General features: G+C 38.0%; 1 protein-coding gene across 7 annotated transcripts in view; it reads right to left on the minus strand.

The window, feature by feature from the left end:
- The window catches only part of F5 (coagulation factor V), an 87,846-nt gene that overhangs the window by 22,717 nt on the left and 39,761 nt on the right, over positions 1-25,368 (minus strand). For 5 of the 7 annotated variants that reach the window (XR_003002911.1, XM_024742433.1, XM_024742435.1 and 2 more), the window contains 7 exons: positions 23,421-23,586; positions 10,789-10,966; positions 9,146-9,245; positions 8,501-8,712; positions 6,984-7,134; positions 4,430-4,642; positions 175-3,220 (listed from right to left, as the gene is read on the minus strand). Coding sequence is in view for 6 of the 7 variants with exons in the window: in XM_024742433.1 (XP_024598201.1) it covers positions 175-3,220; positions 4,430-4,642; positions 6,984-7,134; positions 8,501-8,712; positions 9,146-9,245; positions 10,789-10,966; positions 23,421-23,586 (4,066 nt within the window). In the remaining variant the exon portion in view is untranslated. Of the gene's footprint in view, positions 1-174; positions 3,221-4,429; positions 4,643-6,983; positions 7,135-8,500; positions 8,713-9,145; positions 9,246-9,493; positions 9,664-10,788; positions 10,967-23,420; positions 23,587-25,102; positions 25,340-25,368 lie in introns of those variants that run through there. The other 2 variants (XM_024742437.1, XM_024742438.1) reach the window with 2 other exon arrangements.

Below are 25,368 nucleotides of genomic sequence, written 5' to 3' on the forward strand. Positions count from 1 at the left end.
TTGGAATTGACAAAGGAAACAGTATAGGCCAAGTTGTAATAGGGAAACTAAATGATACTTAGTATAAGTTACACTTAGTATAATTTGCCCAGAATCATCTCCTTAGACTGCTGTAATTACTTTTTTTAGCAGTAGTGGAAAAGTGAGAATATAAAAGGAGAGAACTGGCCAAACCTTTGTGCAAATTTTGAATAATCCCAGGATAGTTCTTCAGCAGCAATGAAATAATTTTTTCTGTTTCCATTGTTGCTGCGAAGGTACCATGCTGCAATGTTGTCAGGATTTCTGGAGGAGTTGATGTCTGTCCTAAGATCAGTTTGGTAAGGGTCATCATAGGCCACAAAATCAAATTCACCATAGTCTTCTTCACTGCTCTCTTCCTTCTGCCTTGGAATAATTTCAATGTAATCTCCATCATCTCTACTGAGGCCTACTACGACCAGTGGATTAAATTCTCTTGGTATAAAAGTGTTATTTAGTGGAGAATGTGGTGGAGGAGATGGCATCTGACCAAGATCTGCATAAGGGAAAGTCTGACCAAGTTCTGGGAGAGGCAATGACTGAATAGATTCAGAAGTGTGGGATGTCTGATCGAGATCTAGAGGAGGTGATGTCTGCCTGAGATCAAGAGGAAGGGATGTCTGACTGATGTCTGGAGAGAGAGTTGCCTGGTTGAGGTCTGGGGAAAGTGGCATCTGACTGAGGTTTGGGGGAAGAGTCGTCTGGCCAAGATCTGGGGAAAGTGTTGTCTGGCCAAGGTCTGGAGAAAGGGTTGTCTGGCTGAGGTCTGGAGAGAGAGTCTCCTGTCTGAGGTCTGGAGAGAAAGTCTGGCTGAGGTCTGGGGAAAGTGTTGTCTGGCTGACGTCTGGAGAGAGCGTCTCCTGGCCAGGGTGTGGGGAAAGGGCCATCTGGCTGAGGTCTGGAGAGAGAGTCTCCTGGCTAAGATCTGGGGAAAGTGTTGTCTGGCCAAGGTCTGGAGAAAGGGTTGTCTGGCCGAGGTCTGGAGAAAGGGTTGTCTGGCCGAGGTCTGGAGAGAGAGTCTCCTGGCTAAGATCTGGGGAAAGTGTTGTCTGGCTGAGGTCTGGAGAGAGAGTCTCCTGGCTAAGGTCTGGGGAAAATGTTGTCTGGCCGAGGTCTGGAGAGAGAGTCTCCTGGCCAAGGTCTGGGGAAAGGGTTGTCTGGCTGAGGTCTGGAGAGAGAGTCTCCTGTCTGAGGTCTGGAGAGAAAGTCTGGCTGAGGTCTGGGGAAAGTGTTGTCTGGCTGACGTCTGGAGAGAGCGTCTCCTGGCCAGGGTGTGGGGAAAGGGCCATCTGGCTGAGGTCTGGAGAGAGAGTCTCCTGGCTAAGATCTAGGGAAAGTGTTGTCTGGCTGAAGTCTGGAGAGAGCGTGTCCTGGCCAGGGTGTGGGGCAAGGGCCATCTGGCTGAGGTCTGGAGAGAGAGTCTCCTGGCTAAGATCTGGGGAAAGCGTTGTCTGGCCAAGGTCTGGAGAAAGGGTTGTCTGGCCGAGGTCTGGAGAAAGGGTTGTCTGGCCGAGGTCTGGAGAGAGAGTCTCCTGGCTAAGGTCTGGGGAAAATGTTGTCTGGCTGAGGTCTGGAGAGAGAGTCTCCTGTCCAGGGTCTGGAGAAAGGGTGGTCCAGCTGAGATCTGGATAGAAGGATGGCTGACTGAGGTCTAGAGAGGTAGTTGTCTGCCAGACTTCAAGTTCCAAGGAAGGGAACGTTTGACTAACATCAGTAGGGAAGGCCTTGTTTCTTAGGTCATAGTCGGGTATCTGGCTGCGCTCTGGAGGAGGAGATCTGTGACTGGGGACTGTAGTGGAGTGCGTTGGATCAGAGTCTTGAATAGGGAATGTTTGATAGTGTTCCTCTGGGCTCACTGTCTGATAAAGATCTGGAGGGAAGCTTGTCTGACTGGTGTCATTTGGGGGGTTTTGATCACCATCAGGAAGTGAGGCCATGAGGCTAAGGTTCATAGAGGGGAGTGTCTGATTGAGGTCTGCGGGAAGAGATGTTTCATTGGATGTGTGGAGTAACAATGAATGATTATGTCTCCCATCTGAAAATGGGGTGTTGGCCTCTACTCTCAGAGGGTGAAAACTCCTTGGAGATAGAGGAACATGGTGTGCAGGCTTCTCTTCCTTTTTCTTTCTTCGCGTCCTAATTAAAAAAAGGCCTTTCTTCAATCTACTATTTCCTCCATCTTGTCTTCCTTGTAGAGGTTTATGTCTAGTTGCAAAAAACGTTGGGTGGCCACTCTGCTTTCCATGCTTGTTTTTAAAAGGGATGTTTTCTCCCCAAGTCCTTGAGTCATTCTGGGGGCTGTTTGGCAGCTTATTAACAACCTTAACTTCATCAGCATCTTGGATTATTTCATAACTGCCTTTCTCAGAAACCAAATGCCATTCCCCATTCAGAATCTTAGATGGATCCTTTTGTTGTAAGAGTAACAGATCACTGGGAAGGTTCTCCCAGGGCCCTATTCTGGAAGAAGAAGAGTTGCCTTGACTTAAATGTCTACCAGTTTTATGTGCTGGGAATTCCATCTGGGAGAGTCTATGCTTTGCTCCTCGGCCTCTTCCTGCCTTGAATCTTTTATGTTTAGCATGTTCTTGATTTCTGAATTCTTCTGTACCAAATGGAAGCAGGCTTATCCCTGTGACATCTGAGTATAGAGGATCTTCTATAGAGTCTTCAGAATAAAGGCTGGAATGATCTGCTGTGGGAGGGTTGAGAACTGAGTTCTTATCTAAGCTGGTGTGTCCTAGCGGGGGACCAGCTATGGTGGCTTCTGGGTGAGGAAGAATTTTCAGAGGTTGTGCAAAGTTATTGGCAATAAGCCTGCTGATGTTACCTGGGGAAGAAGAATTTGAACCAACAGTTCTGTTGGTACTTGGAGGAATGAATTCAGAGTTGTTCTCCAGAGCCAGGGCGGTAAGATTGAACTTATCTTCCTCCTGATTTGATGATGAATTTCTGAATGACCTGATTCCTAATGATAAAGCCAGTGTGTTCTGGTAATCATAGTCAGCATCATTATTTTTATCTTTGATTTCTGATGATTCACGCATTTTCCTTGTAGTTATGGATGTAGATCCTGAAGGTTCGTATATAATCTCATATAAGTCATCATCATAATCCCGGATGCACTTAACATCCCTGAATCTCAGCCACAGTTTTTTGCTTCTTGGATTGGAATTCATGGTAGTTAACATCCAAGTTCCTACAAAATAGAGACAGAGAGAACAGAGAGCTCTGAGTACAGAAAAAGGTATAAAAACCCTATGGTCCATTGTGGCAGATAATTTCCAGTGAACTTTCATCAGGGATACTGTGGTCTGTGGACCACAACTGATCTGTGAACTGTTGTTTACTGTTCCACAGTGACATAAGGAAAGAAATCAAGAGTAAAGTGTATAGGAAACCTTTTAGCAATTTGACATTTCTATGACATCCAATCATGTGATCAGCATACTTATCTCATTTAACAGAATATAGACCCAAAGTATTGGTCAGTGAAAATTAGGGAGAAAAAAACTTTCAGCACAGATAGTTTGAGAGTCACTATTTTAGAATATATTTTTAAAGGGATGAATCAAGAATGAAATGGACTTTGAATATCATAAGCATCTTGTGAGTTGCATATTTTGTTAGAGAGCTGGAGTTAGGGGGAAGATGATGATGTTTACCCCCACAAATAAGAGACATATAGATATTTCTAAGTAATAAATAATTCAGGTGGGCCTAGGGCAGTTTTGAGTTTCTTTGAAATGGTATGATTTGCTGGCACACTGAAGATTTCCTGGAAAGTCTTCAATAGTTACCACATGTTGATTGTCTGCTGAGTCCTAGGCACTTGGCACATATAACAATTAATGGTCAAAGCAACTCTGTAAGGTATTATTATTCTGTTTTTCAGATGAATAAACTGAGGCTCAGTCGGGTGGAGTAATTTGTCCAAATTGCTACACAGATATCAAGTGGCAAAGCAGGATTTGAACCCAGGTCTGATGAATTCCAAAGCCCATGTGCTTTCCATGACACTGCTGTCTCTGAAGCCAGCCTCTAAGCCACTATATCAGATGACCACTAACCCTAGGGTGGGATGGCTGTCTTATAAAGCTGAAAAAGGCATTTTGATAAAAGAAATGCTCTTTTGTGGCTGAATGCTCACGCTTTCTTCTCAAAGTCATGCCTTATCTTTTTACTGTTGTATCTTTACTTCTCACTTAGCCCAGAGAAGGATAAATGGAACGCACAGTAAAGGACTGGACCCATTTAAGTAATTAATTCCCCAAATAGAAATCATGAGTAGTCCTGAAAAGAAAGCCTGCAAGGGATCAGGAAGAGAAGCCCAGGAACCATGGTAGTCTGGAGAGCTGCAGCAGACTGGGTTGATCAGAGAGTCCCCTTTAAGTGTCCAAGCTCTTACCAACATTATCCATTGTGACGGTCACAGATTCCCCACGCATGGGGAAGAGGGTCAAGGTGTCCTCGTGTTTCTTTCCATAGATGAATGAGTGCCCAGTGAAGTGAATGGTCAAAATGTCATTCTGGGTTCCCATACTGCAGAAGTGCCACTGGACGGTGTCATCAAAGCAGAATCCTAGTGTGGGTATGCTCTCAGGCACATAGCCATTGATAGCTGAAAGAGTGAAATTTGTTGAAACATCAGGCCTATGCCAACAAAAGGGAATGTGTCTAACTATACTTATGGTAAATATCCCAATGGTAATTTGGTTGCATCTAAGCAGTGATTATCTGAGATAAGCTTTACCAAATGTAACATGTAACTGGAAGATCAAACTCAGACTTTTCAAATGAGAGCTTATTCTCCTAAGTTAGCCAAGGGAGAAATGTCAGGATAAAGACAAAGCCTTTTCATTCACATTGACTTATTTATTCATTTGTTAAGTGTATATTAAATATTTTGTACTCTAGGTTCTGTTTTTAAAGATACTCCGAAGGTAACTTAGAATTTTGTCTAGAGTAATTTTACCTGGAGAAAAAGCATAATATAAGAAATACAGATTCTTGACGCATTAGTTATTTTTTTCTTTTTCTTTTTTTTTTTAACATCTTTATTGGAGTATAATTGCTTTACATTGGTGTGTTAGTTTCTGCTGTATAACAAAGTGAATCAGCTATATGTATACATATATCCCCATATCCCCTCCCTCTTGCGTCTCCCTCCCACCCTCCCTATCCCACCCCTCTAGGTTGTCACAAAGCACCGAGCTGATCTCCCTGTGCTATGCAGCTGCTTCCCACTAGCTATCTATTTTACGTTTGGTAGGGTATATATGTCCATGCTACTCTCTCACTTTGTCCCAGCTTACCCTTCCCCCTCCCTGTATCCTCGACACATTAGTTATTGAATGCAAAGTAATGTTCCTAAAAATGAAGCATATTTAGCACATTTTGCAATTTTAATTGCTCTGTCTTAGTATTTATATAATCTCTAGTTTGCACTCAACTATCAAGTTCAGACATTTTCATTCTCTTTCCAAGGGATACAGTTTTAGTCAGTATCATTGTCTACTTATATACTAAGCATGGTAATAAAACCACAGATACGATTTCTATAAGGGCAGGGTCCATGTCTGTCTAGGTTACCACTATAGTCCTAATCTTAGTACAATGCCTAGAATGAGTGAGAACTTAAATATTTATCGAATAGTTGACATAATGTGTTTTTAGTTTGTACCTCATTCAGGAAGCTTTTCTAAATGGTCTATAGCTGCACTAATTTGGTAGCCACTAGCCACCAGTGACCATTGGGCACTCGAAATATGGGTAATCTGGATTGAGATGTGCTGTGAGTATAAAATACACGCTGGATTTTAAAGATTTAGTAAGAAAGTAAATCTCATTAATTTTAATATTATATGTTGAAATGATAACATGATATATTAAATTAAACATTATTAAATAAATGTCATATATTTCCCTTTAATTTTTAACATGCCTATTAGAAAATTTTAAATTATATTTGTGGCTCATATATAATTTCTAATGGACAGCACTAGTCTAGAACTATGACAGATTCATTGCCAAAATGAAAATAAGTACAGAAAGCTGAGGCTAACTCCCTGTTTCAAATTATTTTCCTGGCACCTACCAGTTCTGAGAATCCCCAATTGTTAGTTGTCTGAAGTTATATGAACAGACCATGGAGAAACCATCCTCGTACCTGTGGTTACTTATCAGAGAAAGGGATAATAGTGACTCTCAACTCTGAGGAAGGGGACGATGACCATTGTGGAGAAGTTTGCTTCCAGCTGGCTCAGTGAAATCTCTCCCAGACTTCCCATACCAGTGGCTTTGGACACTGACTTTAAAACTGTAGCAAAAGCCTGAACCTTGGCTCAGGGAATTCTTTCTGTTCTGAACTTCTTACTGCATGCTTAAAACTTCTTTATGGATTGACTTTCCAAGACTCATGTCTCCCCATATGCATTTTGTCTTAGTTTGATTTGACAATCCACTTTTGGATTATTTACCCTGTTTCTGCCCTGGCAGAAATAAGAAATAGACAAGACAAAAAAATAACTAAAGGAATAAGCATTGTTACATTCATGCTAAAGAGGACTACTTAATATTTCTGCCCTGGCCATAAAGAGTATTCACCTTGCACCCATTCTAAAATCCCCAGATACCTCTGACCAAGGCCTCTTCCCTCACCATCCATCCCTCACCCTGTTCTTACCTGCTCAGAGCAAGTGCACATGCACACGTGTGCGTGTACGCACACACACACACACACACACACACACACACTTTTGGAGCAGGAGACCAAGAAGACTTCTAAGGATAACAAGCTTTTTACCTCATGCTGTAAAAAGCTTTCTATAATATCACCCAGTAATTTCATCACCAAATCCCTATACTGGAAGTGAGGGTAAGGGGTGAGTGGATTCTAATCCATGTCTCTTCCTCTAGGAAAGTCACACTTCAACCACAGGAGTGAGAGTGCTCTGACTTACTGCTCATGATGTTTGACTCATAAAACTTGGGGTCATCACGTTTCACCTTCTCAGGATTTTCACAGAACTTGTAGATGTTGTCCTCAATGTACCAGCTCTTGTTCTCATCAAACACAGCAAACACAGCCTGCTGCTCAATGTCTGCTGCCCTCTGGAGGGTAAAAGTGCTGTGTTCAGTGATTAACGTCCTAGCAGATTGATTAACTACAACCCTGAGTTCTCAGAAACCAAAGGGGTACAGGTCTTGGGTCCAATGAAGCCATAAATTCAGACATCTGTGAGAGCCCATTGTGTACAAAGCCCTTGTTAGAGCCAAAGGTAGCATGTCAAGGCAAACAGAGCAGATCAGAAAATTCAGAGACTAAAATATCCTAATAGAAAAATCCCATTTCAATGTAGCAACTGTAATTCTGTTTATCTCTATCAACTGTTTATCACCTCTCAACTCGAATGATTGATTGGATGTGCTCCAAATAATTGCAAAGAATAAAAACGAAGGGTGCCGTAGGAAAGTTTTATATCTCTCCCTACCTGTTTCCTTTCCTAGCTCAATAAATTAGGGTCTTCCAAATGTCTCTTTCTGCTTTTTCTAGGCGTATATTTATTTTATATGCCTTGGGATGAGACTTCTTTGATTATAGCTTAGCCTAATTGGGAATTTTAAGTTAATGATATGAGGCTTTTATTCTTCAATGATGATAAAGTCAGAAGATCCATATTTTTGTTCACATTCTTCTGTATAAATTGGTCTTGCTAGAGACAGACCATTGTCTGGGTTCAACTTCCTGAGAAGATATGTCTGCAAGCTATGTCTGCCTGTATGTCTCCTTTCCCTATTGCAGGTCTCTAAAAATAACAAGGACTGGTACAGAGCTTTACACTTTTACCAGATGGTAACTCATTGAGCCGTGAAACAACCCTATAAAATTTTTAGGAGGGGGTAATACCCTTTTTTTTTTTGCATATGTAATGTTTTATTTCTTGAGTACATAGAAGTCTGTTTTATTCTTTTCTGTAACTTTTTGAATATCTGAAATATTTAATAACAAGTAATGTTTCTATGAGCTTTAATTTTGATTTTTAAAATGATCCATACAAATTTAGAAAAAGTGGAAAACATAGTAAAGTACAGAGATAAATATGTAACTAATCAGTAACACTACCACTCATTAATTTTTAAAAAATGGGTAATACCCTTTTGATGAAAGGAAGAAATTAAGAGAAACTAAGTGACTTGCCCATCACATAGCACGGACAGATCTGGAATTTGAAACAAGCAAACAATATACAGTATCACACTGTAGACTTGCCTTTCCCAGTGAAAGTCCATATGGAAATAGACAAGACAAAAAAGTAACTAAAGGAATAAGCATTGTTACATTCACACTAAAGAGGACTACTTAATATTTTCTGGTTCTCTAGAAACAAAAGCCCCATTATTTAACAAGGAGAACTAATCTGTTCCAGTCAGAAGAAATTCCTGGAATTTCTGAAAGGTTACTTCAAGGACAAAATACCTGTATGCCTCGCTTATCCAAGGATCTGCTCTTACAAATTAGAAGTAGCCCTATCAGCCCAGAGGCAATGTCCCTTGTGATGTCCACATTACTGTAGTATGGTCTTGTTAAGCACTGAGCATCATTTTCCATGGGTTCATCAGACTCTAGGATGTTCCACTTATAAGTATAGGTTTCCCCTGGTTGAACTGCTTTGATCATGGTGTTACTGCCTGAAAGAAAATATAGTCAAAATTGTTTTCAATTTTCAAAATTATTTCATGGAAATAAATTAAATTAAAAAATAAGTAAATAATAAATGAATGAATAATTTAAAATAATTGAGTTCTTGTTAGAATCAATGTTGGGAAAGGAATATTATTTTTATATTAAGTTCCACTTGATAGAACTCTGGATAGCATGTAGCTATTACATATTCGTCCACTAGAGGCCACTTATGGCACTAACAAAGGACACCATATTTTGTAATCATTAGGGTAAAAAAATCCCTGAAGTGAGCAGTGTTTGGTTGTGACTTTGAGGATACCCCTATACGTATACTACCTGACTGTATAAGTTATACTACTGGGCAAGGAGGGCAGTAGAAAATTATGGCAACCTCTCAGAAGTCAATAGTTTCATTCAGTAGAAGTGAAAGTTTCAGACCTGAGGTGGAGGAAGAGTTGACTTCATCTTCATAAGGAGAGAAGGTCACACCATGAGGGTAAATGCTGTAGCTGCGGCTGGCCATATTTTTGAACATGATCTACAAAATTAACTCAAATTCATTATTTCAGGATTTAAGGTCAGTCATGAGAACAGAGGATGCTAGCTTTGCATATTTACTTGTGGGATAGTGTGTGTGTGTGTGTGTGTGTGTGTGTGTGTGTGTGTTTATGTCAATGCAAACGAATGCTGTTTATCTGAGTGGAAACCTCTCCCCATCACCTGACAGGCGCATCTGAGAGAGTTCCACTCACATAGAAAGGTAGAAAATGGAAAGAGAAGTCTAACCTTAGAAGTGACATTTTCCTCACAGTATATCACTCTCTCCAAGTTGGTCACCATCCCCTGTCCCCTCTCCTTTCTTGGACCACATCTGCCTTTGAATCTGCTCCTTCTCTTCTCTTAGACCATGATCACCTTCGCCAGCCTGCCAGATCCCCCAGAACCCTGTCATCAAGTCATCTTCTTGATGGGGCACAGAAAATAGCGAGATCCTGAATTGCCAATGAGGCATATTTCCACTTCCTAAGAGTACCTAAAAGGGATCAGAAATGAGGGAAGGGAAAGAGAACAGAGAAAGGCTGCTTTCTGCCCTTTTGTTATTTTTTAAATGAACAGAATTGGCCTTGTCTGTAGATATCCTCTTGGTTCATTCCCATGAAGAGGTGAAGGGAGGAGCTCTATGCACACAGCAGTCCTAGTTAGCCTGCTTAATCTTCAGAAGAGAATTTTAATCTTATCTTCTCCTTGCTTGCCAAAGCATCTGGATCATGCTTAATCTGCAGATGATCTGCACTCTAGAATCTTGCCAAAGATTGCAACTTTCAATTCTCTGCCGTCTAGTTCTTACCAGAAGATAAGTTGATGATGCGACACAGCATTTAAGGAAAACTGAAGAACGCTCAGTGCTCTCGAAACATATCAAAATGTACCTTCATCAGAGACTAATCATCCGAGAACTACATACCTAGACCACATTGATGAATTGTTTTCATTCAGTTGGGTTATGTTCTCAGCTATAATGAGAAACATTATTTTGAAAAGCTTTGTAACTTTTAAATTTATAAATTTCTTTTATAAATTTATTGTACCAGTAGGAATTTATCAAGGATTCCATCTACTACATCACACAGCATCCTCTTTCTTAAGGATCCATGGGAGAAATTCCTCTTAAGTCTCAGTAGCAGGGGAAACTGCTTTTTTTATGACTACTGTGACTCCTACCCTGACCTAGTTCCCTTTTTACTTTGGCTGCTAGAAAGCTTAGGACAAAATTTGTTGACAACATTACAGGAGCATGTGGTATGTGTTTCATTATACTTATCCTTGGCTTTATTTTCTTTGTCCCCACATTATCCTTCACCCCAATTACATTGGCTCCTTGTTTTATTCCTTTATAATTTGATAAACTGTCTCAGATTGTTTGTATTATGAGATAGGCTACAATAAGTGCAAATACTAAATAAAAATTAAAGCTGTATTTCAATTAAAAATTATATGAACACATTAAAAAAATAACCAGTACTTATAATCTTGTTTTCACTATTTAATTTCTTCCATGGTTCTATATTTCTGTTACTTACTTTAAGTGTGTCTCTGACCTGGGCTCTGATAATAGGGCCCAAGATCCCATCTTCTTTGATATTGGGATTCTCCAGGAGTTTGGTGAAGGATGCATCTTGGTACTGTTTGTAGACAACCTTCTTATAATGTTTTCCAATTTGGTTTGAGAAATTATCCAAATGCAGAGATCTGTACTTTCTTAAAGTGAAATAAAATTTAAAAGATTAAATCATTTTCTCAAGTAGAGACCCCAGTATGATAGGGAAACCCTTATGCTTAGAAGTTCTGCTATTGAATGAGCTAAAATGCTAGTTTCCTTAAGGAAAACAAACAAACAAACCTTAATGTGGTTTGCAAAGTCCTGATACCTTCTCTCTGGTTGGAAAACTGGAAACCTCTGATCTGTCTCCTCCACCATTGATAAAGTCTTAGTCATGGTTAGAACCAGCTACTTAGATCTTCCTGTCACTATGGTTTCTAGAGTGGACCTTCACTATCTCTGAAAGGTCTACCTGGATGAAAGGATGAGAAACACTATGAATTTTTCTTAAGTATTTCTTATCACTTAACTTATGATATCCTTATTGGCTTTCCAGGTATTTCTCAGTCTCTAAAAGCACATTCCCACTCTAGGAAGCTTCTGCTGTCTTTATTAAACATAAGTTCTGTGCTGTTGGGCTATCTCTTCTACCATCCACCCAATCCTGGTGCCATCTGAGAGCCAAATGCCTTCACCCATCTTCTGTAGCTACTGCAATAAATGATTTGGGGGAAGCAACATGAACCACTTTCCCCCTTGGTCCTTTTTATAGCCTTAGTTTGTAAAAGCAGAGTTCCATTTTATGCGTTTATTTTACACAATGAAAATCACTGACTACTGCTAGAAAGTTCTGGATTCTTATCTCAACCCCACTTCCCTAACCCTTCCTGCGTTTTCTAAATATTCACTTGTATTAATTTCATGTGTATAATTCCAGAGCGTCTTTATGCAAATATGACTTGCAAATATAAATATTCTTATCCTTTCACTCCTTTCACAAAAGGCAGCTATTTATATATTCTATACTATACCTTGAAGTTTTTTTTGCATTTTTCCAGCTTTACTGAGGTGTAATTGACAAATGTATGTATTTAAGGTGTACAACATAATAATTTATATATGAATATATGAGACTACCACAGTCAAGCTAATTACCACTTCCATCACCTCACCTAGTTACTAATTTTTAAAAATTTTGAGGATGCTTAAGATATACTGTCTTAACAAATTTCAAGTGTACAATACAGTGTTATTAACTATAGTGTTACTAACTATAACAGGTCTCCAGAACTTATTTAGTTTGAAACTGAAGGTTTGTATACTTTGATCAACATCTCTGCATTCCCCTCACCTCCCAACCCCTGGCAACCACCATTATACTCTCTGCTTCTATGAGTTCGACTTTTTTAGATTCCACATATAAGTGAAATCATGCAATATTTGTAATTCTGTGTCTGGAATATTTCACTTAGCCTAATGTCCTGCAGGTTTATCCATGTTGTTACAAATGGCAGGATTTCCTTCTTTTTTAGGGCTGAATGATATTCCATTGTATATATAAACCATATTTCTAAAAATTCATTTATCCATTGGTAGACACTCAGGTTGTTTCCATATGTAGGCTATCATGAATAACACTGCAATGAACACAGGAGTGCAAATATCTCTTTGATATACTGACTTCATTTCCTCTGGATATATACCCAGAAGTGGTAGTTCTATTTTTAATTTTTCGAGGAAGCTCCTTACTGTTTTCCATAAAGGCTGCACCAATTTACATTCTCACCAACAGTGTACAAGGATTCCATTTTCTCCGCACCCTCATCAATAGTTGTTACCTCTTTTTCATCCTAGTTATCCCCATAGGTATGAGGTGATATCTCATTATGGATATGATTTGCATTTCCCTCATGATTAGTGATGCTGAACACCTTTTCATATGCCTATTGGCCATTTGTATGTTTTCTTTTTTTTACCACAGTTGACAATTTTTATTTTTTAATTCTTAAAAATTATTTATTTATTTATTGGCTGTATTGGGTCTTCATTGCTGTGTGCAGGCTTTCCCTAGTTGTGGCAAGCGGGGGCTACTCTTTCGTTGCGGTGCACAGGCTTCTCATTTCAGTGGCTTCTCTTGTTGCAGAGCACAGGCTCTAGATGCGCAGGCTCAGTAGTTGTGATGCACGGGCTCAGTTGCTCCGTGGCATGTGGGATCTTCCCAGACCAGGGATTGAACCCGTGTCTCCTGCATTGGCAGGCAGATTCTTAACCACTGCACCACCAGGGAAGTCCCTGTACATTTTCTTTAGAAAGATGTCAGTTTAGATCCTTTGCCCATTTTTTAAATCAGGCTATTTTTGTTTGTTTGTTTGTTTTGCCATTGAGTTACATGAGTTCCTTTTATATTTTGGATATTAACCTCTTATCAGATATATGGTTTGCAAATATTTTCACCCATTCTGTAGGTTATATTTTTATTTTGTTGATTGTTTCTTTAGCTGTGCAGAAGTTTTTCAGCTTGATGTAGCCCCACTTGTTTATGCTTTTGTTACTTATGCTTTTGGTGTCATACCCAAAAAAATCATTGCCAAGACCAATGTCAAAGAGATTTTCTGTTATGTTTTCTTCTAGTGGTTTTATGGTTTCAGGTATTACATTTAAGTTTTTAATTTATTTTGAGTTAATTTTTGTCTGTGTTCTAAGTTAAGGGTCTAATTTTATATTTGTGCATATGGATATCCAGTTTTTCCACCATCATTTACTGAAGAGACTGTCCTTTCCTCATTGTGTATTCTTAGTGCCTTTGTCAAAGATTAGTTGACCATATATGCATGGGTTTATTTCTGGGCCCTTACTTCTGTTTATTTGGTATATGTGTCTGTTTTTATGCCATTATTATATTGTTCAATTACTATAGCTTTGTAATATAGTTTGAAATCAGGAAGTTTGATGCCTCAAGCTTTGCTCTTCTTGCTCAAGATTGCTTTGGATATTTAAGGTCTTCTGTGGTTTCATCTGAATTTTAGAATTGTTTTTTTTTTCTATTTCTTTGAAAAATGCCATTGGAATTTAATAGGGGTTGCATTGAATCTGTAGATCACTTTGGGTAATGTGGGCATTTTAACAAAGTTAATTCTTCTAACCCATAAACACAGGACATCTTTGTATTTGATTGTATCTTCTTCAGTTTCTTTCATTGCTGTCTTATAGTTTTCAGTGTGTAGATCTTTCACCACCTTGGTTAAATTTCCTAAGTATTTTATTCTTTTAAAAAAATTCTATTGGAAATGGAAGTATTTTCTTAATTTCTGTTTGGATTGTTCATTGTTAGTGTATATAAATTCAACTGATTTTCATTATGTTCATTTTCTATCCTGCAACTACTGAATTTCTTTATTCTAATAGATTTTTGGTAGAGTCTCAAGTGTTTTTCTATATATAAAATCACATTATCTGCAAATAGAGACAATTTTACTTCTTCCTTTCTGATTAGGATGCCTATTTTTTTTCCTTGCCTGATTGCTTTGGCTAGAATTTCCAGTACTATGCTGAATAAAAGTGACAAGAATGGGCATCCTTGTCTTGTTCCTGATCTTAGAGGAAAAGCTCTCAGATTTTCACCACTGAGTATGATGTTAGCTTTGGGTTTGCCATATATGGCCTTTATTGTGTTGAAGCACATTCCTTCTATACCTAACTTGTTGAGAGTTTTTATAATGAAAGGATGTTGAATTTTGTTAAATGCCTTTTTTTTGCATCTATTGAGATAACGATATTTTTATTATTCATGTTTAATGTGGTACTTTTAATTTATTGATTTGCATATGTTGAACCATCCTTGAATCACAGGAATAAATCTCACTCGATCATCATTTATGATAATTTTAATGTGCTGTTGGATTCAGTTTACTAATATTTTGATAATGTTTTTGGCATCTATGTTCATTAGGGATATTGGCCTGTAATTTTTTTCTTGTATTGTTCTTATCCAGCTTTGGTATGAGAATAACGCTAGGCTTGTAAAATAAGTTTGGAAGTGTTCCCTACTCTTTAATATTTGGGAAGAGTTTGAGGATTAGTGTACAATATACCTGTGAAGCCATCTGGTCCTGGGCTTCTTTGTTTGGAGGTTTTGGATTACTGATTCAATCTTCTTACTTGTTACTCATCTGTTCAGATTTTCTATTTCTTTTTGTTTCAGTCGTGGTAGGATATGTTTCTAGGACCTTTTTCCTTTCTTCTACTTATCCAATTTGTTGGCATATAATTGTTCATAGTAGTCTCTTATGATCCTTTGCACTTCTGTGGTATCAGCTGTAATGTCTCCTCTTTTAGTTATAATCTTATTTATTTGAGTCGTCTCTCTTCATTGCTTAGCTAAAGGTTTGTCAATATTGTTTATCATTTCAAAAGACTAACTCTTGGTTATGTTTATCTTTTCTGTTGTCTTTCTATACACCATTTATTTTTTCACTAATTTTTATTTACTTCTTTCGGCTAACTTTGGGCTTAGTTTGCTAGTTACTTGAGGTATAAAGTTAAGATTCTTTCTTTCTCCCTTTCTTTCTTTCTTTCTTTCTTTCTTTCTCTCTTTCTCTCTTCCTTTCTTCTTTCTTTCCTTCTCCCTTCCTTCCTTCCTCCCTTCCTTCTTTCCTTCCTCCCTTCCTTCCTCCCTTCCTTCCTTTTTTCTTTCTTTCTTTCTTTCTTTCTTCCTTCCTCCCTTCCTTCCTCCCTTCCTTCCTCCCTTCCTTCCTTCCTCCCTCCCTTCCTTCCTTTTCTTTCTTTTTCTTTCTTTCTTTCTTTCTTTCTTTCTTTCTTTCTTTCTTTCTTTCTTTCTCTTTCTTTCTTTCTTCCTTCCTTCCTTCCTTCTTTTCTCTTTCTTTCTTTCTTTCTTTCTTTCTTTCTTTCTTTCTTTCTTTCTCTTTCTTTCTTTCTTTCTTCCTTCCTTCCTTCCTTCTTTTCTCTTTCTTTCTTTCATTTGTTTGTTTGTTTCTTTCTCCTTTCTTTCCTTCTCCCTCCCTTCCTTCCTCCCTCCCTCTCTTTCTCTTTCTTTTTCTTTCTTTCTTTCTTCTTTCTTTCTTCTTTCTTTCTCCCTCTCCCACCCTCCATCCCTCCCTCCCTTTCTCCTTCTTTCTTTCTTTCCTGATTTTTTAAGTGTTTTTATTTTTCTCTTTTCAGATTATAAAATAAAATTTAGTAATTATTGAATGTGAACTAAATACAAGGTGCTTTTTAAAAATTTATTTCTTTATGTTGAATTTTATTTTATTTATTTTTTATAGAGCAGGTTCTTATTATTTATCTATTTTATATGTATTAGTGTATATATGTAAATCCCAATCTCCCGATTAATCCCACCACCACCACCACCCACCACTACTTCCCTGCCGTGGTGTCCAAATGTTTGTTCTCTACATCTGTGTCTCTATTTCTGCCTTGCAAACCGGTTCATCTGCACCATTTTTCTAGATTGCACATATATGTATTAATATACGATATTTGCTTTTCTCCTTCTGACTTACTTCATTCTGTATGACAGTCTCTAAGTCCATCCACGTCTCTACAAATGACCCAATTTCATTCCTTTTTATGGCTTGAGTATACTCCATTGTATATATGTACCACATCTTCTTTATTCATTCATCTGTCAATGGGTATTTAGGTTGCTTCCATGACCTGGCTATTGTAAATAGTGCTGCAATGAACATTGGGGTGCATGCGTCTGCTTGAATTATGGTTTTCTCTGGGTATATGCCCAGGAGAGGGATTGCTGGGTCTTATGGTAATTCTATTTTTAGTTTTTTAAGGAACCTCCATACTGTTCTCCATAGTGGCTGTATCAATTTACATTCCCACCAACAGTGCAAGAGGGCACCCTTTTCTCCACACCCTCTCCAGCATTTGTTGTTTGTAGATTTTCTGATGATGCCCATTCTAACTGGTGTGAGGGGATACCTCATTGTAGTTTTGATTTGCATTTCTCTAATAATTAGTGATGTTGAGCAGCTTTTCATGTGCCTCTTGGCCATCTGTATGTCTTCCTTGGTGAAATGTCTATTTAGGTCTTTTACCCATTTTTGAAGTGGGTTTTTTTTTAATATTGAGCTACACGAGCTATTTATATATTTTGGAGATTAATCATTTGTCCGCTGATTCATTTGCAAATATTTTCTCCCATTCTGAGGGTTGTCTTTTCATCTTGTTTGTAGTTTCCTTTGCTGTGCAAAAGCTTTTAAGTTTCATTTGTTTATTTCATTTTAAGTTCCATTTGTTTATTTTTGTTTTTATTTCCATTACTCTAGGAGGTGGGTCAAAAAAGATCTTACTGTGATTTATGTCAAAGTGTGTTCTTCTTATGTTTTCTTCTAAGAGTTTTATAGTGTCCGGTCTTACATTTAGGTCTCTAATCCATTTTGAGTGTATTTTTGTGTACGGTGTCAGGGAGTGTTCTAATTTCGTTCTTTTACATGAGCTGCGCATTTTTCCCAACACCACTTATTGAAGAGATTGTCTTTTCTCAATTCTATATCCTTGCCTCCTTTGTCATAGATTAGTTGACCAGAGGTGTGTGGGTTTATCTCTGGGCCTTCTATCCTGTTCCGTTGATCTATATTTCTGGTTTTATGCCAGTACCATATTGTCTTGATTACTGTAGCTTTGTAGTATAGTCTGAAGTCAGGGAGTGTGATTCCTCCAGCTCTGTTTTTTCCCCTCAATAGTGCTTTGGCTATTCGGGCTCTTTTGTGTCTCCATACAAATTTTAAGGCTTTTTGTTCTAGTTCTGTAAAAAAATGCCATTGGTAATTTGATAGGGATTGAATTGAATCTGTAGATTGCTTTGGGTAGCATAGTCAGTTTTACAATACTGATTCTTCCCATCCATGAACGTGGTATATCTCTCCATCTGTTTGTGTTATCTTTGATTCCTTTCATCAGTGTTTTATAGTTTTCTGAGTACAGGTCTTTTACATCCTTAGGTAGGTATATGCCTAGGTATTTTATTCTTTTTGTTGCAATGGTGAATGGGATTATTTCCTCAATTTCTCTTTCTGATCTTTCGTTGTTAGTGTATAGGAATGCAAGAGATTTCTGTGCATTCTTTTTGTATCATGCAACTTTACTAAATTCATTGATTAGCTCTAGTAGTTTTCTGGTGGCCTCTTTAGGATTATCTATGTATAGTATGATGTCATCTGCAAACAGTGACAGTTTTACATCTTCTTTTCCAATTTGTATTCCTTTATTTCATTTTCTTCCTGATGGCCATGGCTAGGACTTCCAAAACTATGTTGAATAATAGTGGCGAGCGTGGACATCCTTGTCCTATTCCTAATCTTAGAGGAAATGCTTTCAGTTTTTCACCATTGAGAATGATGTTTACTGTGGGTTTGTCATATATGGCCTTTATTATGTTGAGGTAGGTTCCCTCTATGCCCACTTTCTGGAGAGTTTTTTTCATAAATGGGTGTTGAATTTTGTCAAAAGCTTTTTCTGCCTCTATTGAGATTATCATATGGTTTTTATTCTTCAGTTTGTTAATATGTGTATCATATTGATTGATTTGCATATATTGAAGAACCTTGCATCCCTGGGATAAATCCCACTTGATCATTGTGTATGATCCTTTTTGTGTGTTCTTGGATTCTGTTTAGTGGTATTTTGTTGAGGATTTCTGCATCTATGTTCTTCAGTGATATTGGTCTGTAATTTTCTTTTTTTGTAGAATCTTTGTCTGGTTTTGGTATCAGGGTGATGGTGGCCTCGTAGAATGAGTTTGGGAGTGTTCCTTCCTCTACCATGTTTTGGAAGAGTTTGAGAAGGATGGGTGTTAGCTCTTCTCTAAATATTTCATACGATTCACCTGTGAAGCCATCTGGATCTGGATGAAGAGATTTAATCACAGTTTCAAGTTCATTATTTATGATTGGTCTGTTCATATTTTCTATTTTTTCCTGGTTCAGTCTTGGAAGGTTATACTTTTCTAAGAATTCGTCCATTTCTTCCAGGCTGTCCATTTTATTGGTGTAGAGCTGCTTGTAGTAGTCTCATATGATGCTTTCTATTTCTGTGGTGTACTTTTAACTTCTTTTTTATTTCTAATTTTATTGATTTGATTCCTCTCCCTCTTTTTCTGGATGCATCTGACTTAACATTTATCAATTTTGTTTATCTTCTCAAAGAACCAGCTTCTAGTTTTATTGACCTTTGCTGTTGTCCTCTTTGTTTCTATTTCATTTATTTCTCTCAGATATTTATGATTTCTTTCCTTCTACTAACTTTGGGTTTTGTTTGTCCTTCTTTCTCTAGTTCCTTTAGGTGTAAGGTTAGATTGTTTATTTGAGATTTTTCTTGTTTCTTGAGGTAGGACTGTATTGCTATAAACTTCCTTCTTAGAAATGCTTTTGCTGCATCCCACAGGTTTTGGATCATCATGTTTTCATTGTCATTTTTCTCTAGGTATTTTTTGATTTCCTCTTTGATTTCTTCAGTGATGTCTTGGTTATTTAGTAACGTTTGTTTAGCCTCCATGTGTTTGTGTTTTTTATGTTTTTTTCCCTGTAATTTATTTCTAATCTCATAGCATTGTGGTCGGAAAAGATGCTTGATATGATTTCAGTTTTCTTAAATTTACCAAGGCTTGATTTGTGACCCAAGATGTGATCTATCCTAGACATTGTTCCATGTGCACTTGAGAAGAAAGTGTAATCTGCTGTTTTCAGATAGAATGTCCTATAAATATTAATTAAATCTATCTGGTCTGTTGTGTCATTTAAAGGTCGTGTTTCCTTATTAATTTTCGGTCTGGATGATCTCTCCATTGGTGTAATTGAGGTGTTAAAGTCCCCCAATATTAGTGTGTTACTCTCGGTTTCCTCTTTTATAGCTATTAGCATTTGCCTTATGTATTGAAGTACTCCTATGTTGGTTGCATATATATTTATAATTGTTATATCTTCTTCTTGGATTGATCCCATGATCATTATGTAGTATCCTTCCTCGTCTCTCGTAACATTCTTTATTTTAAAGTCTATTTTATCTGATGTGAGTATTGCTACTCCAGGTTTCTTTTGATTATGTTTAATGTTGACCCAGAAGTCTCTTAGGCTGTCTTCATTTCTTTTCATTCTTTTTTCTTTATTCTTTTCCACAGCAGTGAATTCCACCATTCTGTCTTCCAGATCACTTATCTGTTCTTCTGCCTCAGTTATTCTACTAATGATTCCTTCTAGTGTATTTTTCATTTCAGTTATTGTATTGTTCATCTCTGTTTGTTTGTTCTTTAATTCTTCTAGGTGTATGTTCTTTAATTCTTCTAGGTCTTTGTTAAACACTTCTTGCACCTTCTCGATCTTTGCCTCCATTCTTTTTCTGAGGTACTGGATCATCTTCACTATCATTATTCTGAATTCTTTTTCTGGAAGGTTGCCTATCTTCATTTGGTTGTTTTTCTGGGGTTTTATCTTGTTCCTTCATCTGGTACGTAGTCCTCTGCCTTTTCATTTTGTCTATCTTTCTGTGAATGTGGTTTTTGTTCCACAGGCTGTAGGATTGTAGTTCTTGCTTCTGCTGTCTGCTCTCTGGTGCATGAGGCTCTCTTTCTTCTGTTTTGAATGTAGGCATTTATTACTATAGACTTCCCTCTTACAACCACTTTTGCTGTATTCTATAAATTTTAGTATGTTGTATTTCTGTTTTCATTTGTCTCAAGATATATTTTGATTTCCTATTTGATTTCTTCTTTGATTCATTGGTTGTTCAGGAGACTATTATTTAATCCACATATTTGTGAATTTTTCAGTTTTCTTCTGTTACTGATTTGTAGTTTCATACCATTATGGTGAGAAAAGATACTTGATATTATTTTAATATTCTGAAATTGTTAAAACTTGTTTTGTGGACTAATATGTTATAAAGAATCCTAGAGAATATTCCATGTGCACTTGAGAAGAATATGTATTCTGCTGTTGTTCAATGGAATGTTCTTTATTTGGATGTAATGTTCTTTATATGTCTGTTAGGTACACTTGTTCTACAGTGTTATTCAATTCCACTGCTTCCTTATTGATTTTATGTCTGGATCATTTATCCATTGATTAAAGTGTGGTATTAAAGTCCCCTACTATTATTGTATTGCTGTCTATTTTTCTCTGTAGTTCCGTTAATATTTGCTTCATATATTTAGGTTTTCTAAACTTGGGTGCATATATATTTATAATTTTATAGTATCTTGATTAATTGACCCCTCTATCATTATATAGTGACCTTGTCTTTTTTATCCCTTCACTTTTTTTTTATAACTTTTTATTTTATGTTGGAGTATAGCTGATTAACAATATTGCGATAGCTTCAGGTGCACAGCAAATCGACTCAGCCATACATATACACGTATCCATTAATCTATAGGTGTCCTTAAAGCTAAAGTGATAAGTCTGCTATTGAAGCTCTCTATTGAATATTTTCAGTTCTGTTATTGTATTCTTCAGCTCTAGGATTTCTGTTTGGTTATTTTTTTATGGTTTCTCTTTCTTTATTAAATTTCTTATTTTGTTCATTTATTGTTTTCCTGATTTCATTTGATTACCTATCTGTGTTATCTTGTACCTCATTGAGCTTCTTTAAGATGATTATTTTTAATTCTTTGTCAGGCAATTTGTAGATCTCTATTTCTTTCACGCTGGTTACTGGAGCTTTATTAGTTTCCTTTGGTGGTGTCATATTGCCTGATTCTTTGTGATTTGTGTAGCTTTGTGTTAGTGTTTGTGCATTTGAAGGAGCAAACACCCCCTTCCAATCTTTACAGACAGGTTTTGGCAGGTAAAAACCTCTTGTCAGGTCTGCAGGCTGATGGAATTGCCTCTGGGATCACAGTTGAGTGAGGTTGGAACCAGATCATGTGGTTGCTGCTGGGCCTGCAGCAGCATCTGTGGTTGGAAGGCCTTTTACCAGGGGCTCAGGTGGGCATAGACCCTGTCTGGTCCCTGGGAAAATGGAACTGCCTTCAGGACCTTGGTCAGTAGAGCTGGCACTGGGATAACAGTCTACTTCAAGGTCCACAATTGGGTTTGCAAATGGTAGGCCTGTTATCAAGTGTGTAGATGGGAGTGGCTCCCATCTGGCCCTTTGGAGGGCTCCCAGTGTGTCACTTGGTGAGTCCCTGAGTTGGCAGACCTGCTCCTCAACTGCAGTTTTGAGGTATGGAACTAGGTAACAGGGCCATTTCAAGATCTGTAATGGGACCAAGGTCTGCAGGCCAGCCACCAGGGGCATGAGTGGATGTGACCCCCAACAGGTTCCTGGGCAGGCAAGACTACTCCTGGATCATGGCTGGGAGAAGGATTGAATTAGTTACAGGGCTGCTTCAAGATCCACAGTCAAACTGAGGTCTGCAGGTCAGCCTCCAGGGTCATGGACAGGCGTGACTCCTCCTGGGTTCCTTATCAAATGGTGCTAGTGGCAGGACCAAGGTTAAGTGGGGCTGTAGCTGAGTCCATAAGGGGAGGAGGCTATTTCCAGGTTTGTAACTGAATTACAGTTAGTGAACCAACCATCTGAGCATGGACTTGCCTTCTCAAAACAGTCCTCCTTGGTCTTGACTTCCACTGGGATTTTGCAAGTTCCTACTTTGATCCCAAAGCTCTCACAAAGGCACTTCTGTTTGTGGATGGCTGCCAAATTATCGTTGCTGTGGGGGAATACAAGTGGGGGAATCTGCTATTCTACCTTCTTGCTCCCTTGACTTTTTAATTTAAAAATATCTCTTGGAGAACTTTTTATATTAGTAGTACAGAGAGAATTTTTGCATCCTCTTTAAAACAGATGCATAGTATTCCATTGTATGGATGTACCATAACTTATTGATTTCCTATTGATGGACATAATGGGTTGTTTCCAATCTTTTGCTACAACAGTGCAGCAGTGAACATCCTGTACACATACCATTTCACCTGTAAGCAAGTGTATCTATATAGTAAATTCCCAGAGTGAGATTGCTGGATCAAAAAATATATGCATTTATAATTTTAATACACATTGCCAAATTATCCTCTAGAATGGCTTTTCCAATTCGCTCTTCCACCAGCAATACATGATAGAGCTTGTTTCCCGCAGCCTTGCCAATACATTATGTCATCTAAACTTGTGAGTCTCATAGGTGAAAAATAGTATTTGAGAGAAGTTTAAGTTACATATTTCTCTTACTGTGAGTGAGCTTGAGTATTTTTCAAGTGTTTAAGAGCTATTTGAATTTCCAGTTTTCTTAATCCCACTCTCCCATTTCCTAATTTACGAAATAAATAAAAGCTGTTTCTAACTTGTGGCATTAAAGCAAAGCTCTTAGAAAGGTTTAACACAGTGCTTGGCAAAAGGAAGCATTCAAGAAGTGGTAGCTGCTATTATTATTGCTGTTGTTACTACTACTATTATTCTTATTTTTCTGAGTTCTCTTGGTGAGTTTGGAGTAATCTCAGATTGTTTTGGAAAAGAAAACCTGAATGAGATCCAATACATGTATTACCATGAATGCTGTCAACTCATGACCTTTCACCCCATGCATCTAGGACCCTATGGAAAATGTCTGGAATCTGCACGGTAGGAAGAACCCCTCAAACTCACTTGTCCATGTTTGCTGGTATTATAGGTGCATAGTCCCAAATGACTTCCTCTGCAGCAATGAAGTATTCCCATCTCTTAACGTGCCGCCTCTGGTCTCGAGTTAGTTTCTTAGGATTCCTGGTTTTCTTTGCACAGTTTTTAATGTCTATGTAAGCCTGCATCCCAGCTGAGTTAGGACATAAAGACAATGAAAGAATTTGAGAGAAGAAATTAAGGCTGATAAAATGTACATCTTTAAAATAAATTTGTGGAAGTTTTCAATAATAACAGTGAAAGTAACGCTCAGGCAACTTTTGAACATTTTGGTTTGAAGCTCTTTTAATACACTGCAGAAGGAGCAAGAATAAAAAAACAAGGGAAAGAGAGGATGAATTAGGGGAATAACTTGGAAAGCTATCCTTTGTTTCTTAACAGGGAGGAAAATTTCTTGAAATTTCCAGATCCTTAAAACCTTATGACTTAGGTCATGTCGGTTTCTCATATTTCCTATAACCTCTTCCTTTTATTTATAAAATGAAGATATTACTAGTATGCACTGTATGAAATTGCTCTTAAAAACTAAATAAGATAATACAGAAAGACTTAACTTCAATAATGTTAGTTTTGCTGTTGTTTCATTAGTATTTGGGGCTCTATCTTCCAGGGATATTGTGACAATTTCATTACTTCAAATATAATTTTGACTGCTTAGTGTGAACAAAAAATGAAATGATCCCATAAAGTGTCTCTTTTTTATATTTCTTGCTTTTTTATTATTTATTTATTTATTTTTGCAGTACACGGGCCTCTCACTGTTGTGGCCTCTCCTGTTGCGGAGCACAGGCTCTGGACACATAGGCTCAGCGGCCATGGCTCACGGGCCCAGCTGCTCCGTGGCATGTGGGGGCCTCCCGGACCGGGGCACGAACCCGTGTCCCCTGCATCGGCAGGCGGACTCTCAACCACTGGGCCACCAGGGAGGCCCTATTTCTTGCTTTTATATACATTATTTTGGTAACACAATGATTTCCTATAGTGATATTTACTTATATTTACAGGAACCCTCCTCCTAACTGTTTTAAAGCAACAGTGTGTAATAGACCGTTAGTTATTTTGTTTACCTGATACCATATAACAACCTAGGCTGATTTTTTCCCCCACTAGAATTCACTGATGTTCTTTAAAGCTTACCCCTCAGCTGGTTAGATACTGTGTTTTTTCTATTCAACACACATCCACTGAGTTCCTCTTTGGGTCAGGCTCTGTGCTCATCTTGTTATGAAAGACAATTTTTTCATGTTAAAACTTTTACACTTTCTGTAACTTGGTGCTTCTATAAATTTACAGAAGTTTGACCAGTTCCAACACCTAGTTCTTTTCCTTTAGCTGCATATTAAATAGCCCAAGAAAGAATATCTCTATGTATGTTTTTGTTTCCTTCCTCCTTTCTCCTTTTAAGGAAGTAGAGACCTCTTCAGCTTTTGCATCACTTTAAAAAGTCTTTGTCAATTTCTCTACTTCCTCCATCCCCAACTAACGAGCTATAAGTCTAAGAGCAAAGTATCTATATTCTGTTCTCAAGGACTAAGGAATGTATGTCTGGAGTGTGGGTGGCTTGCAAGAGCAAAGGAAAATGAGGGATTTAGTGCCGAGGACGAAAGGATCCTACATTTGTAAGCAAGACTGTTGAAAGAATTTCTTGCCTTGAAAATGTTTTGGGATGAGCGAAGATATGATCCACTTTCCCTCTAGGCTCACGGTCATGTTTGCAGTTGTGGACGTAGCACTGACGAGAGTGATGGCTGAGATCTTATGACGGCTCTGCTCCAGGACCTGGCCGTTGAAATGAATGGAGAACAGTTCTGGCCCAGAGCTCATTCCAATCAGATGCCAACTGATGTGGTCATGGGCACAAACTGTTATATCTGAGGGAGAGAGAGAGAGAGAGAGATGGGGGCCAAAACAGTCA

The sequence above is a fragment of the Neophocaena asiaeorientalis genome, unplaced genomic scaffold, assembly GCF_003031525.2.
Source record: "Neophocaena asiaeorientalis asiaeorientalis breed wild unplaced genomic scaffold, Neophocaena_asiaeorientalis_V1.1 scaffold99, whole genome shotgun sequence".
Classification (NCBI taxonomy): Eukaryota; Metazoa; Chordata; class Mammalia; order Artiodactyla; family Phocoenidae; genus Neophocaena; species Neophocaena asiaeorientalis.